Source organism: Myxine glutinosa, chromosome 9 (assembly GCF_964187855.1).
Source record: "Myxine glutinosa chromosome 9, kmMyxGlut1.1, whole genome shotgun sequence".
Classification (NCBI taxonomy): Eukaryota; Metazoa; Chordata; class Myxini; order Myxiniformes; family Myxinidae; genus Myxine; species Myxine glutinosa.
The window spans coordinates 91,901,184-91,914,674 of record NC_136269.1 but is presented as its reverse complement, the minus strand read 5'-3'; the positions used below and the strand labels follow the sequence as shown (position 1 = coordinate 91,914,674).

The window sequence follows — 13,491 nt, the reverse complement described above, 5'->3', positions numbered from 1 at the left end:
TTTGAATCATGACCATGTGATAAACTTACCTTGGTGTTGCACATGCAGGTGATACATCAATGTGTACGCCGATCATCAGAAAGACATTGAACTGGAAAACACATCTTGACGGCATTGGTCATTGGTGTGTGTTAAAAAAATCCCACAGAGATCCTTCATGAAGAGTAGGCGAGTTATCGCCAGCAGCCTTTCCAAATCTTTGCAACCTACGGTTGGATGTCATGCATAGCCATCCAGACTGTAAAGGACGGGTAAAATACATTCCGTGGCCAAACGCATGTAAAAAGGTGGGAATCTTTGGGCATAAATAAGTAGTAGTAAACTTAATTGGAGAATATTTTACATTCCCCTCTCCTTCACCACTTCCTTGTGCACTACCCTCTTTCCTCTTCTTCCTCTTCCTTTCCTTTTTCACTTCATCCCCCTTATATTATTTATGGATACATAATATGTACACAGCTGCATCTCATGTTCAAAATTTAAGTGGTAAGCTCATTTGTCTTTCTTGAGCTTCAATCTGAATTTTTCCCATCAAATCTTGCAACTTATGCATCCTGTTACTGTTTTGAAGAGGACGACAATGCCGTAGAAGATGCGTGTGAGGAGAGCATGATGGATACCAACAGCAGCGGAGAGCTAGGACAATTACCGACAGCCACTGAGGCAGCCAAAACATCTCCATGTGTGCAGGCACCTTCCCAACACGAGGGCTTTACTACCAGGACAAATTGCATCGCCCCGAATGCATCACAGAAAATTATTTTTACTCAAACGTTTGACAGTATGAACCAGCCTGTACCATCAAACCTCATTACCCAGCCTGGATGCAGTATATCTGAGGGCCAGACAAGAAAACATATTGATGCAGCTGAAATGTGCAGGAAAAGTGCGACTGTTCCAAAAACTTCTGCTTTGAGTATGAAATCTGTGCCTTTATCCAATGGGGATTTACAGGAAAATTCCCAGGAAAAATGCACTCAAGGTTGTGGATCTGTATCTTTCCCAACACTTGCTGCACATGTTGACAAAGAAATCCTCCATTCAGGGGCTGTTATGCTTCCAGGTCAGTGTTTCACACACTTAGAATGTGAAGTTTAAACATCTGCTGTTTAAATTTATCACTTAACAATGTGTGCAGTTTTATTCACCGTGTTATAGAAATGTATCCATGTTGAGCGGTACATATGAGTGGATCTTGTTAAAGTAAAGCAGGGCTGATATCGTTGATGAAAATGAAACTTGATGCTGAATTTCATTTTTGTTTATGATACATTTCCAGCTTTAGAACAGCCACTATGTAGGAGGGGGGAGGAGAGGGGGGTTTGGGGTGTTTTTCAAAAGTATTATGTTCTGTAAGACCCCAAGATAAACGTTTGTGCTTCAATAGGATGTTGTTTGCAGCCACACATCTGACATGTTTTCAAACTAACCTTTGGGACCATTTTCAAATTAACACTCCAAAAAAACACTCAAATACAATGATCCAGTGGATTGTTGTTACATGCGTACAAACTTTATAAAGCATAGGATCACATAGATGACATCTTCTCATTGGGCAATTGTTCACAGCTTCACGTGCGATTCACCTTCAAAAAAAATTTTATTTTTATTTTTAGCTCACCTGGAATGTAGTTCCGGGGGGCTTCTGGGATGACGCGTCGTCAGTCCGTAAAGACTTGTAACTTCTCTGAAACTGCTGATGCGATCGTGACCAAACTTGGCTAAAATTATATTTGGTATGTTGCAACTCAAGTTTGTTCACGGCATTAAAAAGATTGGGATTTAAGGCGGTCTACCGGGGGTCAAAGTGGGTCCAGGTTTGCCCCCTGCCCCTCTCCCCCCAAAAATAGGTATTTGCTGTCATCTCTGAAACTCCACACACAATTTCGATGAAACTTTATCACAACCTTCGTCACCCATGATGTACCAATGTTCATTCACGGCATTACAAAAATCCGGGTCTGAGGGAGTCTATGGATGGGGTGTGGGTGGGATTGTCCCCAAAAATAGTTTTTGTCCCCCGTCGCACAGCCGAGTGAAAGGGGGACGATGGTTTTCCCCTCCGTCCGTGTGTCCGTCCGTCCGTCCGTGTGGGCGTGCGTGTTTGCGTGCGGGTGTGCATACGTGTGGGCGTGCGTAAGCGAAGGACCGCATTCGAATCTGGTGTGTGGGTGCAACCCACGTCATAATCCAAGATGGCCGCCGCCATATATGTTTGATGCCATGTATGTCTGAACCTTGTGAGATGAATATCTTGAAAAATAAGCGAAGTACCAACTTCTAATTTGGTGTGTGGGTGTATCTCGGCATAAGGAAGAACGCTATTGAAAATTGGGTCGCCACGTCAAAATCCAAGATGGCCGCCACCATGTATGTCTGAAACTTGTGAGATGAATATCTTGAAAAATAAGCAAAGTACCAACTTCTAATTTGGTGTGTGGGTGTATCTCGGCATAAGGAAGAACGCTATTGAAAATTGGGTCGCCACGTCAAAATCCAAGATGGCCGCCACCATATATATGTCTGAACCTTGTGAGCGAAATATCTTGAAAAATAAGCGAAGTACCAACTTCTAATCTGGTGTGTGGGTGTATCTGGGCACAAGCAAGAAGGCTGTTTAAAATTGGGTCGCCACGTCAAAATCCAAGATGGCCGCCGCCATGTATGTCTGAACCTTGTGAGATGAATATCTTGAAAAATAAGCGAAGTACCAACTTCTAATTTGGTGTGTGGGTGTATCGGCATAAGGAAGAACGCTATTGTAAATTGGGTCGCCACGTCAAAATCCAAGATGGCCGCCGCCATGTATGTCTGAACCTTGTGAGCGGAATATCTTGAAAAATAAGCGAAGTACCAACTTCTAATCTGGTGTGTGGGTGTATCTAGGCATAAGGAAAAAAGCTATTGAAAATTGGGTCGCCACGTCAAAATCCAAGATGGCCGCATCCATGTATGTCTGAACCTTGTGAGCGAAATATCATATCATAGCATGTTTTCTGCGTCCTCCACTTTGTCAACTCACATCACTTCACCGACGGGGGACCTAGGCGTAACGCTTGTTTGTTTGGTTGTTTAAAGTATTATGATTGTGTTAGTATGATTCTTCATGTCGCCCTCTCTCCTAGCAACCATTGAAATTGGTTTTAGATACCGTGATACTTTTAAAAATACCTTTAGTTGGTGTATTGCACTGCTTTATTCTACCAGGTGAGCTCCCAGGGATATTGCCCATATTTTTCCCTCTCCTAGTAGTAATCGTTTTTATAATGCTGCATGATTTTGTCAGCTTATTGCAGTGTGGACGTGGCTTTTTCCTACTTTGTAAAAACTTCGATGACAGCTGAGATATCCTTACTGCATCTGTCCCGTCTTCTCTTGTTTCGTCTATGTTATCAATTGTTTTGTATCCATTCCTGTGTCTTATCCTTGTCTACCTGACTGTCATGTCAAATTGGTGTGTGTCTGTTCAGCTCCATGGCGTCTATTGACTCAACAGGCCTCAGGTCTGACATGCAATCGCTTTTTATCCTGGGTGTACTCTCACATTACCTCTTCGCAAATCTTATAACAAAAAAAAAAAAAAGTAAAATTAATCACGAAAGAATTACAATCGCATTCTGCATATTATTACTTTGTTGTTCTTTAACCTTCTCCTTCTCAATACAATTTAAAACATTTCATTTACTTTTTCTATTAAAAGCTTCTAAGTGACATAAAAAAAGAAATCCTCTCTCCTTTTCTCTTGCACAACAACATCTCAGGCCCCAACCTCTTCTGCCAATTTACAGTGCATTCAGAAAGTATTCAGACCCCTTTCACTTTTTTCACATTTTGTTATGTTGCAGCCTTATGCTGAAATCGTTTATATTCATTTTTTCCCTCATCAATCTACACTCAATACCCCATAATGACAAAGAGAAAACAGGATTTTAGAAAGTTTTGCAAATTTATTAAAAAGAAAAAACTGAAATATTACATTGAAACAAGTATTCAGACCCTTAACTCAGTACTTAGTTGGAGCACCTTTGGCAGCGATTACAGCCTCGAGTCTTCTTGGGTATGACGCGACAAGCTTTCCACACCTGGATTTGGGGATTTTATGCCATTCTTCTCTGCAGATCCTCTCAAGCTCTGTCAGGTTGGATGGGGACCGTCAGTGGACAGACATTTTCAGGTCTCTCCAGAGATGTTCGATTGGGTTCAAGTCAGGGCTCTGGCTGGGCCACTCAAGGACCTTCACAGAGTTGTCCCTAAGCCACTCCTGCGTTGTCTTGGCTGTGTGCTTCGGGTCATTGTCCTGTTGAAAGGTGAACTTTCGGCCCAGTTTGAGGTCCTGAGTGCTCTGTTTCTGGTTTTCATTAAGGATATCTCTGTACTTTGCTCCGTTCATTGTTCCCTCAACCCTGACCAGTCCCCCAGTCCCTGCTGCTGAAAAACACCCCCACAGCATGATTCTGCCACCACCATGCTTCACCGTTGGGATGGTATTGGGCAGGTGATGAGCGGTGCCTTGTTTCCTCCAGACATGACGCTTAGAATTGAGGCCAAACAGTTCAATCTTGGTTTCATCAGACCACAGAATCCTGTTTCTCACAGTCTGAGAGTCCTTTAGGTGCTTTTTTGCAAACTCCAAGCGGGCTTTCATGTGTCTTTCACTGAGGAGAGGCTTCCGTCTGGCCACTCTGCCATAAAGCCCAGATCGGTGGAGTGTTGCAGTGATGGTTGTCCTTCTGGAAGTTTCTCCCATCTCCACACAGGATCTCTGGAGCTCAGCCAGTGACCATCGGGTTCTTGGTCACCTCTCTTACAAAGGCCCTTCTGCCCCGATTGCTCAGTTTGGCCGGGCGGCCAGCTCTAGGAAGAGTCCTGGTTGTTCCAAACTTCTTCCATTTAAGAATTATGGAGGCCACTGTGGTCTTGGGAACCTTCAATGCAGCAGAATTTTTTTTGTAGGCTTCGCCAGATCTGTGCCTCGACACAATCCTGTCTCTGAGCTCTGCAGGCAGTTCCTACGACCTCATGGCTTGGTTTTTGCTCTGATATGCATTGTCAGCTGTGAGACCTTATATAGACAGGTGTGTGCCTTTCCAAATCATGTCCAATCAATTGAATTTACCACAGGTGGACTCCAATCAAGGTGTTGAAACATCTCAAAGATGATCAAGAGAAATGGGAGGCACCTGAGCTAAATTTCAAGTGTCATAGCAAAGGGTCTGAATACTTATGTCAATGTGATATTTCAGTTTTTTCTTTTTAATAAATTTGCAAAACTTTCTAAAATCCTGTTTTCTCTTTGTCATTATGGGGTATTGAGTGTAGATTGATGAGGGAAGAAATGAATTTAAACGATTTCAGCATAAGGCTGCAACATAACAAAATGTGAAGAAAGTGAAGGGGTCTGAATACTTTCTGAATGCACTGTATGCTCCAAATTATGGCGAGCTCGCAAGTCTCCACTGTGTGTGCCTTCACCCAGATCTTATAGCCCAACTTTCCATCGTGCTTTTAATAACCCTTCTTTTCATGCTTGTTGCATTGTCTGTCTTCATCTGACGGAACGAGACACCCAAAAGATAAATCCTGTCTTTAGAGAATGCTTGCTCATGACGGTTAACTCTTCCTTGTCTGTATACTTCACCATGCATCCTGCCTCTCCAATGTGATTTCCGCTGCCCACACCGCTCGTCCGGCCGCCACCACCACTCATACAGCTGCTCTCAATGCGCGTTCTGCCCCCCTCCCTTCCCCACCGTGTGTCCTTCCCCCTCCTCTCCACTGCGTGACTTGCTGCCCCTCCCCACCGTGCGTCCTGCCGCCACACACACGCCAAACCCCAAATATCACCCAATCTTGATCTCATCCCCTTCCCTCACAGCATGGTCCACCAATATTCGAGGACTCTGTTATAATATTCACACTCTCTCCATTCAACTCACTATTGCAGCTACAGATATTGCATTGTAGCGGTGTCGGGCTTCCTCAATGGGTGACCCGAGACGGGCAGAGATTAACTCCCAAGACGGAGAGGTGGAGGCATTCTGCACACGCATGGTGTCAGTTGTGCAGCGAGTTCAATTATTAAATATTGCGGCTGCACATGGAAGCTCGGCCTGTGTTCGTTCAATAATAATTTTGTTATACCAGAGGGCGATTCCGCAGGGAAAAAAAACAACAGTGACAGTGATTTAACACGGAAGAGGTATAATAAATTATAAGGATAGGGACACAGCAAGGGATGAATAAGTAGAAGACAACCTGGAAACCCGCCGGTGAGCTTATGCTGGACAAAAATGGAATGAATGCCTAAACCTTGAACTAAACTTAGCACACGCAGTTCACACGCATTTGTTCAGGTACACAGGGCAGACGAAAGAGTGAGACAGGATGGGTGAGGTCGAGGTTTGCTGTGGTCATTCCTTTGGTGGGATGCCAGGAGGCATAACGTGGGTATGCTGGTTAGGACGATGCATTTGTGTGGCAGTTTGGGAGGCTCCTTCTGCAGCTTGAATAGCGACTGAGCACTGCACTGGCCTGTATTGCTCTCGCTGCCACTTCTATTTCTACTTCCTCGGGAACTCCAATGGCAGACTTGATCACTCTGTGGGTGACTCTCAGTTGTCTCCCTCAGGGCCGTCTTTGACAGGTGCCTCTCTCCAGGCGTTTATATGTTTGGGGAATGCCTCTCCTCCCCCCACGGTGAGTGTCCCCACTGAAGATTTGCACATGTTCTTCCTCAGTGTTCCAAACCTTGCTCATGTGGATCGTCAGACCAATGGGACCATCATGTTGGTGCAGTTGTGTGGGAGATTGCACACACACCCTCACACCATGTTGGGTACATGGACACATGGGTAATTGAGAAAATATAATTGGGAGGGATTAAGAACATTGATTTCAGAGGAAAATGGGAAAATAGACAGACACAGGGGCTAGGGCGACAGGGAGCTTTCTTGTAAACTCGGTTCTGACAGTTTGCTGGACTGGGATACTACCAAATTCCTTTTGCTAACATGCATTACAAAATAACTAATTAACCCCAAGTTATTTACGTAACATTATGTTTAACAGAACCGTTACTCTCTCAGCACGTTTCTGATTTCTCTGTCTCTTCCTGACTATTCTCTCTTCCACTTTGACAGAAGCCTCTCCTCCCCGGCCAAACAGGTGCTGTGTGCCATATAAGTCGACAACTCTATTGGTCATTGTTCAATGCCCACACTAACCCCATCAAATCATTTGAAATATACCACTCCACAATGGAAGTAGTTTTTTTAAAAGTTGTGCCGTGTTGTGCTCCACAAATGAGATGTTGCAACACTCACTACCGAATTCCAAACTGCCTCTGGAAGCAACGTCAGCACAACCACTGTTCGTCGGGAGCTTCATGAAATGGGTTTTTATGGCCAAGCAGCCGCACACAAGCCTAAGATCATCATGCGCAATGCCAAGCGTCGGCTGGAGTGGTGTAGAGCTTGCCGCCATTGGACTCTGGAGCAGTGGAAACATGTTCTCTGGAGTGATGAATCACGCTTCACCAACTGGCAGTCCGACGGACGAATCTGGGTTTGGCGGATGCCAGGAGAACGCTACCTGCCAGAATGCACAGTGCCAACTGTAAAGTTTGGTGGAGTTGGAATAATGGTCTGGGGCTGTTTTTCATGGTTCGGGCTCGGCCCCTCAGTTCCAGTAAAGGAAATCTTAATGCTACAACATACAATGACATTCTAGATGATTGTGTGCTTCCAAATTTGTGGCAACAGTTTGGGGAAGGCCCTTTCCTGTTTCAGCATGACAATGTCCCCGTCCACAAAGCGAAGTCCATACAGAAATGTTTTGGCGGGATCGGTGTGGAAGAACTTGACTGGCCTGCACAGAGCCCTGACCTCAAACCCCTTGAACACCTTTGGGATGAATTGGAACACCGACTGCGAGCCAGGCCTAATCACCCACCATCAGTGCCCGACCTCACTAATGTTTTTGTGGCTGAATGGAAGCAAACCCCGCAGCAATGTTCCAACATTTAGTGGAAAGCCTTCCCAGAAGAGTGGAGGCTGTTATAGCGGCAAAAGGGGACCAACTCAATATGAATGCCCATGATTTTGGAATGAGATGTTTGACGAGCACATACGAGTGTGATGTTCGGGTGTCCACACACTTTTGGCCATGAAGTGTATATTTATATCTGTTGTTTATTTTTACGTCTTAAGATTCCTTAGTCTGCACACAATTAAAGTGTAATATATGGTGTAAATTTTGCACTGATCAGAGTGGCTGGTTTATGGCAAGTAAAAATGAACTTTTATTTTGAATCTAAAATAAAATGAAATTCTAACACAAGGATTGTGATGCCAGGACGTTAAAAATTATGCACTTTAAACTCGATGTCTATCTTTGTAAGATAATGCAGAATACTGAATCTTCCTTCAAGCTTAAACTCAGAGCAGTTAAAACGGCACGTTTTTCTGGGATCAAAACGCCCTTTGGGGATCATGCAAGATTGAAGCAAAACAAACGGTTTGATAAAATAACATGACACTCGCGGAAAAAGAGTGAACTAACCTTTTGGAAAGGTTTACAGTATTTTTATTTTTATTTGCAAGCATTTTTGATGAAACTGTCATTATATTCTTCTTCCCAATTTTCCAATTGAAGCATTGCCCCAACATTCACGGATTCACCTTTCGCAACATTCGACATTCACAGCATTTTATAGGAACTAATCCCCTGCGGGTATCACGGTTTTACTGTACTGTACATTAAAGAGGAGCATCCAAAAAACCGGTCAATTTTCTACTTATTGAACATCCAGCACCATATGGAGTATCAAAAAACACAGAATCGTGGCCATTTTGATGACACAATTTGATCCAAGTTCCCCCAAAATTAGCTTGTGCTACGTGACTTGCCAGTTTGACCTTTTAAAGATCTTTTTAGCATCATCTACCATCCTGCAAGTAAATTGATATGTAGTATATAGTTTAATGGGCTGTGGATTGCATACATGACAAGTTAGTGGCGACGGAAAACAGATTAATAGGAATCGAAAGCGGTTTATTATTTATTTTTTACCAAACATAAAACTGCTTTTTGAGAGGTTGTCAGTGACACAAAATATACCAGATTACTGATAGTCGTTTATTGACGACTTAGACTTGCAGCTATTCAGAACTCATCTCAAATATTCACTTCGTCTCACGATAGGGTGTTCCAAAAAGACCTGGACAACTTTGGTTAATATATTTAGTACCACAAATTATACAATGATACCCTTTGTTGTATATGATACAGAAACTCATAAAGCTTTGTTTATTTTCAGGTCTGGTGGTTTAAGGTAAAAGAAAATGGCGACTCCACAGGCGAAAACTCAGTGCGTCGAATCCGACACGCAACTTCAGCATAATTTCCGTACAAGGTATGGAAGGAATCCGCCATCGCGGATTGGTATCAGAGAGTGGTACAAGGGGTTTAAGGAGACTGGAAGTTGTCAGAAACAAAAAAGTACTGGTCGACCAAGCACAAGTGCAGCAGACGTTGAACGAGTGCATGAATCATTTCAACAAAGTCCCAGTAAATAAATCCGATGCGCATCCAGAGAACTGGGACTACCAACCACCACTGTACACAGGATTTTGCATAAAAGACTGAAGCTTTATGCCTATAAGGCATAAAGATGGATCCAAACGACGGACCCAAACGCAAGGTGTTTGCCTTGGAAATGCTCAATCGCATCGAGGATGATGAAGATTACCTGAAAAAGTTCATATTCACAGAAAAAGCTTGCTTTCATGTTTCGGGGAAGATTAACTGGCACAATGTTAGGATCTGGCGCTCTAAACCCCCCACCTGGTCATTGAACACATACGCAACAGTCCAAAGGTCAATGTGTGGTGTGGCCTTCAAAATGACTGCTTGGTGGGTCCGTTTGTCTTTGCGGAGGATACAGTGACCTCAACAATTTACCTGAACATGTTGGAAGGATTTGCCTTCCTACAGATTCAGAACGTGCAACCCAATATCATTTTTCAACAGTAAGGCACTCCCCTTCATTGGGCCTTAGTCGTTTGAACCATCCTGAATGACAAATTTCCAGGTCACTGGATTGGCCAAGATGGACCAACCGCCTGGCCCCCACAATCACCAGACATAACCCCTCTTGATTTTTTTCTGTGGGGGTTTGTCAAAAATGTTGGCTACAACACCAATGCGGCAAACCTGCAGGATCTTCGTTCTCGGATAGCTGCATGCGCTCACTGGTGGATGCAAACATGCTGAGCCAAACATGGCAATAACTTGTGTACCGCCTTGATGTCCTGCGCATGACAAATGGAGCTCACATTGAAGTGTATTCATTGTGTGCGCAAAACTTTGAGGTTCTGTATCATATACGTGTATACCAAAGGGTATCGTTGTATCATTTGTGGTTCTAAACATATTAACAACCGAAGTTGTCCGGGTCTTTTTGGAACACCGTGTGGAATCACCTTGCTCTTGTAAAACACCACACGAGACGAGGTCAATTAAACGGAATTTCTTGCCCAGGACCTGATGGACGAGTCACCTCATTTGATGGATGAGCATCGTATTCCCCACAGGTTTTGTTTGGCCTTTCTGACAAGATATCTGAGTGTATAAAACTTATGACATGGGGTTTTGTAGAAGTAGATTTTGCATGGAGGAGAGCAGGCAGGTTGACCTAATTTGACCAGCGCCATCAGAAGTCAGTCTCGTTCTTTCAAACTCGTGAGAAGATACGTTCATCTTCGGCATTACTGCGAGGCAGAACAAATACTTGCTGAACCACTGTAAACGGAAGGCCAAATCGTGGTTTCCCGGTCTGCCATTCTCATCAATCTTCCGGCCAATACGGATTTTGACAATAACAAAATTAGTCCGTGGGTTTTTCGGCAACAGAATGGCCAAACCTGCGCAATGCGGGCCACTTGCCATATAAAGGATTGACACAGCCTGATGGGCTAAATTGACTCCTACTGTGTATATTCCTCCTATTTGATACTTAAACATACAGTTTTATTTGCTTTTGTACCCAAACTAAGAAAATGTTCAAGTGATGTTATTACCATTTTCAACTGCGTTACGTACTATTGAACATCCAATTTTCTGTTTCCATCAGCAAGAAAGTGTACCTGGTGTTTAGAATCAAACTAAATATGACCTGAGTTAAAACCATCTCCGTTCGATTGTAATGAGTTTGATACTGTCCTGTGCAAAGACTGCGATATTTTCGTTTTCGTTTGTCGACGGATCTCGAAGATATTTTCGTTTCGCTGCATAATCATGGGACGTGGTGAAAGCATTACCTGAAAGTGTAGCATGAAGAACTGGTCTTTCTGGTGAAGACGAGTGTCGATCTACATCGGCAGACAGGTAGAACAATAATTAAATAAACAGGACGTTCATTGAGGTAAGCCAACCGCATTGGGAAGCGAGGAGAAGCTGACGAAGCTGACCTGTTGATTTCATCCATTGTTCTACATGAAAAAAGCTTAAATAAATAATAACCCTTCCCTAAAAATGGCTTCAATGCTTCTCGGCGCACATGTTTATCTGGGCTCAATTGCTCACACACTGTACTGAAAGCCATTCTTGATTTATGACTGTTGGTAATCTGATTGCCAACTATGCACAGAACGCAAAATGGTATGCTGTGAGCCATTGACTCTTGTGGGAAGTTATACATATGCTAATTGTGATGCCTCAGCGATTTTGTTTGCAGAAATGCTGCTTCTCAATATATGACTGTGACATAATTTATTAATGAAATATCCTGACTTTCCATAGTGTTTTATAACTATCTGTAGGAGATGAAGATGACATTAATTTCCTTGATTCGTGTGCATACGCCAGGAAGCAGAGACAGAACAGGTCGAGCATTGGTTATCATATCCACTAGAAGTCCGGTGTGGTCAAGCCCTCGTTGCACCGGCCTGCAGGTTGCTCAGCTCTTGCTCTACTACCACTCTCTGCCCAGGTGAATAGCATTACAGCCATGAGGAAATGTAATGCATACAGCATTCTTTGCAAGATGTGCCCAAGCATTTCCTGTTGGTTTCTTTTTGAGTCCTTACAATGCACCTCGAGCTGGCCTTTTATATCCTCTCTAGCCCCTGGTGGCTTACAATTATTTTTGAACAGTCAACAAGTGTCTGTCTCTTTTTAAACGTCTGGGTTTGAACAAATATTTTGCTCTAGCGACGTTTTGTACCTTGTTGTTTTATCCTTGAAAATTTCATCCTATCTCTCCCTCCCACCTCTTCCATGACTACCTTATTTTTGGCCTTGGCATTCTGCCCAAATCCGCTGCAGGAAGGAGGGAGCAGGTCAGGGTCTGGTTGTGCTTATGGATGCCAGACGGTGCCGTCCCGAACCCACACTCTTCAAGGCTTTTGCTATTCTCCAGGTAACCAATGTCAAAAGACCTCCCGGGTTTTTGGGCAACCGTGGCACGTGGCACAATGCACACACGCTTCGTCAGGTGAATTGCATTCTCTTCACAACCAGACCAATGTCAAGTTAATCGGAAAATTATTCTGCCTGTCGTTTGTGGATCGATGGGATTTGGTTTTTGTCTCTACTTATCTACTTTCATCAATCGCCATTTCATTTTGGTGCCATCAAAATAAAAATGTCAAGGCTTTCGGAAAAAAGGGTTATGCTTTTTCAGGAAATAATCTGACATCAGAAGTTATCATGAACTGAAAAAAAAATTGAAAACTGTTTCTGGCAGCAAATGTAAACTTGTACCTCTCAGCTATTTCCTTGGCCTGTCCATTTTGGCACTGCCTGCGGTTGGGAAGGGGATTGGCGGGGTGGGAGAAGAGGAGGCAGAGGAAAGAAAACCGAGTTGAAAATCTTCCACCCGTAACTTTGAAGACCCAAAATTCAATTGAAGGCTCAGATTTAATTGCAAACAGAGGAAATGGATGTATAGATTGGTTATATGAACCATGTTTGACTAAAGGTAATATTATGATCTTGAAACGATCAATACATCCGTAACTGCCAATAACAGTAACAAATGGGGGGTGGGCGAGAGGAATGATTTTGTAGTTCACTTGTGCTACTTTGGAATGGAGGATTGATGGAGCCTGCAGTTGATACAAGGATAGTTTGCAGGACTTGGCCACAGTGGATTACACACAAGTGCAAGGTGTTTCTCCTTTTTCCTTCCAAGAAGAGTTTTAATTAAGTATACTTTGAGAAATCTGCTTACATTTAGACAAACCTTAGGGGTATTTTTATGCCAAGGAAGTTACTGAGAACACTTTTGTTTGCACATTTGGCTTCCAATTTTCGAACTTTAAAAACTTTTCACCACAAGAGTTTGTTATGATAATAATAAGTAGTATATGATATAGTTCCTTCCATGATCATACTCTGTTTCCAGAACATCTGTTCTGCCAAAGCAGTTTCTGTGGCTAAACACCATGCTTGGGAAGGCCGCCACTGTCACAAATGATTGCAGAAAAAAAG

At 43.3% G+C, this 13,491-nt stretch overlaps 1 protein-coding gene across 2 annotated transcripts in view; it reads left to right on the top strand.

The window, feature by feature from the left end:
- The window catches only part of LOC137435227 (pleckstrin homology domain-containing family G member 4B), a 199,014-nt gene that overhangs the window by 44,817 nt on the left and 140,706 nt on the right, over window positions 1–13,491 (top strand). For both annotated transcript variants that reach the window (XM_078784520.1, XM_078784519.1), the window contains exons 5-7: window positions 572–1,063; window positions 11,866–11,989; window positions 12,325–12,418. In XM_078784520.1, the coding sequence (XP_078640646.1) occupies window positions 572–1,063; window positions 11,866–11,989; window positions 12,325–12,418 (710 nt within the window). The remainder of the gene's footprint in view (window positions 1–571; window positions 1,064–11,865; window positions 11,990–12,324; window positions 12,419–13,491) is intronic.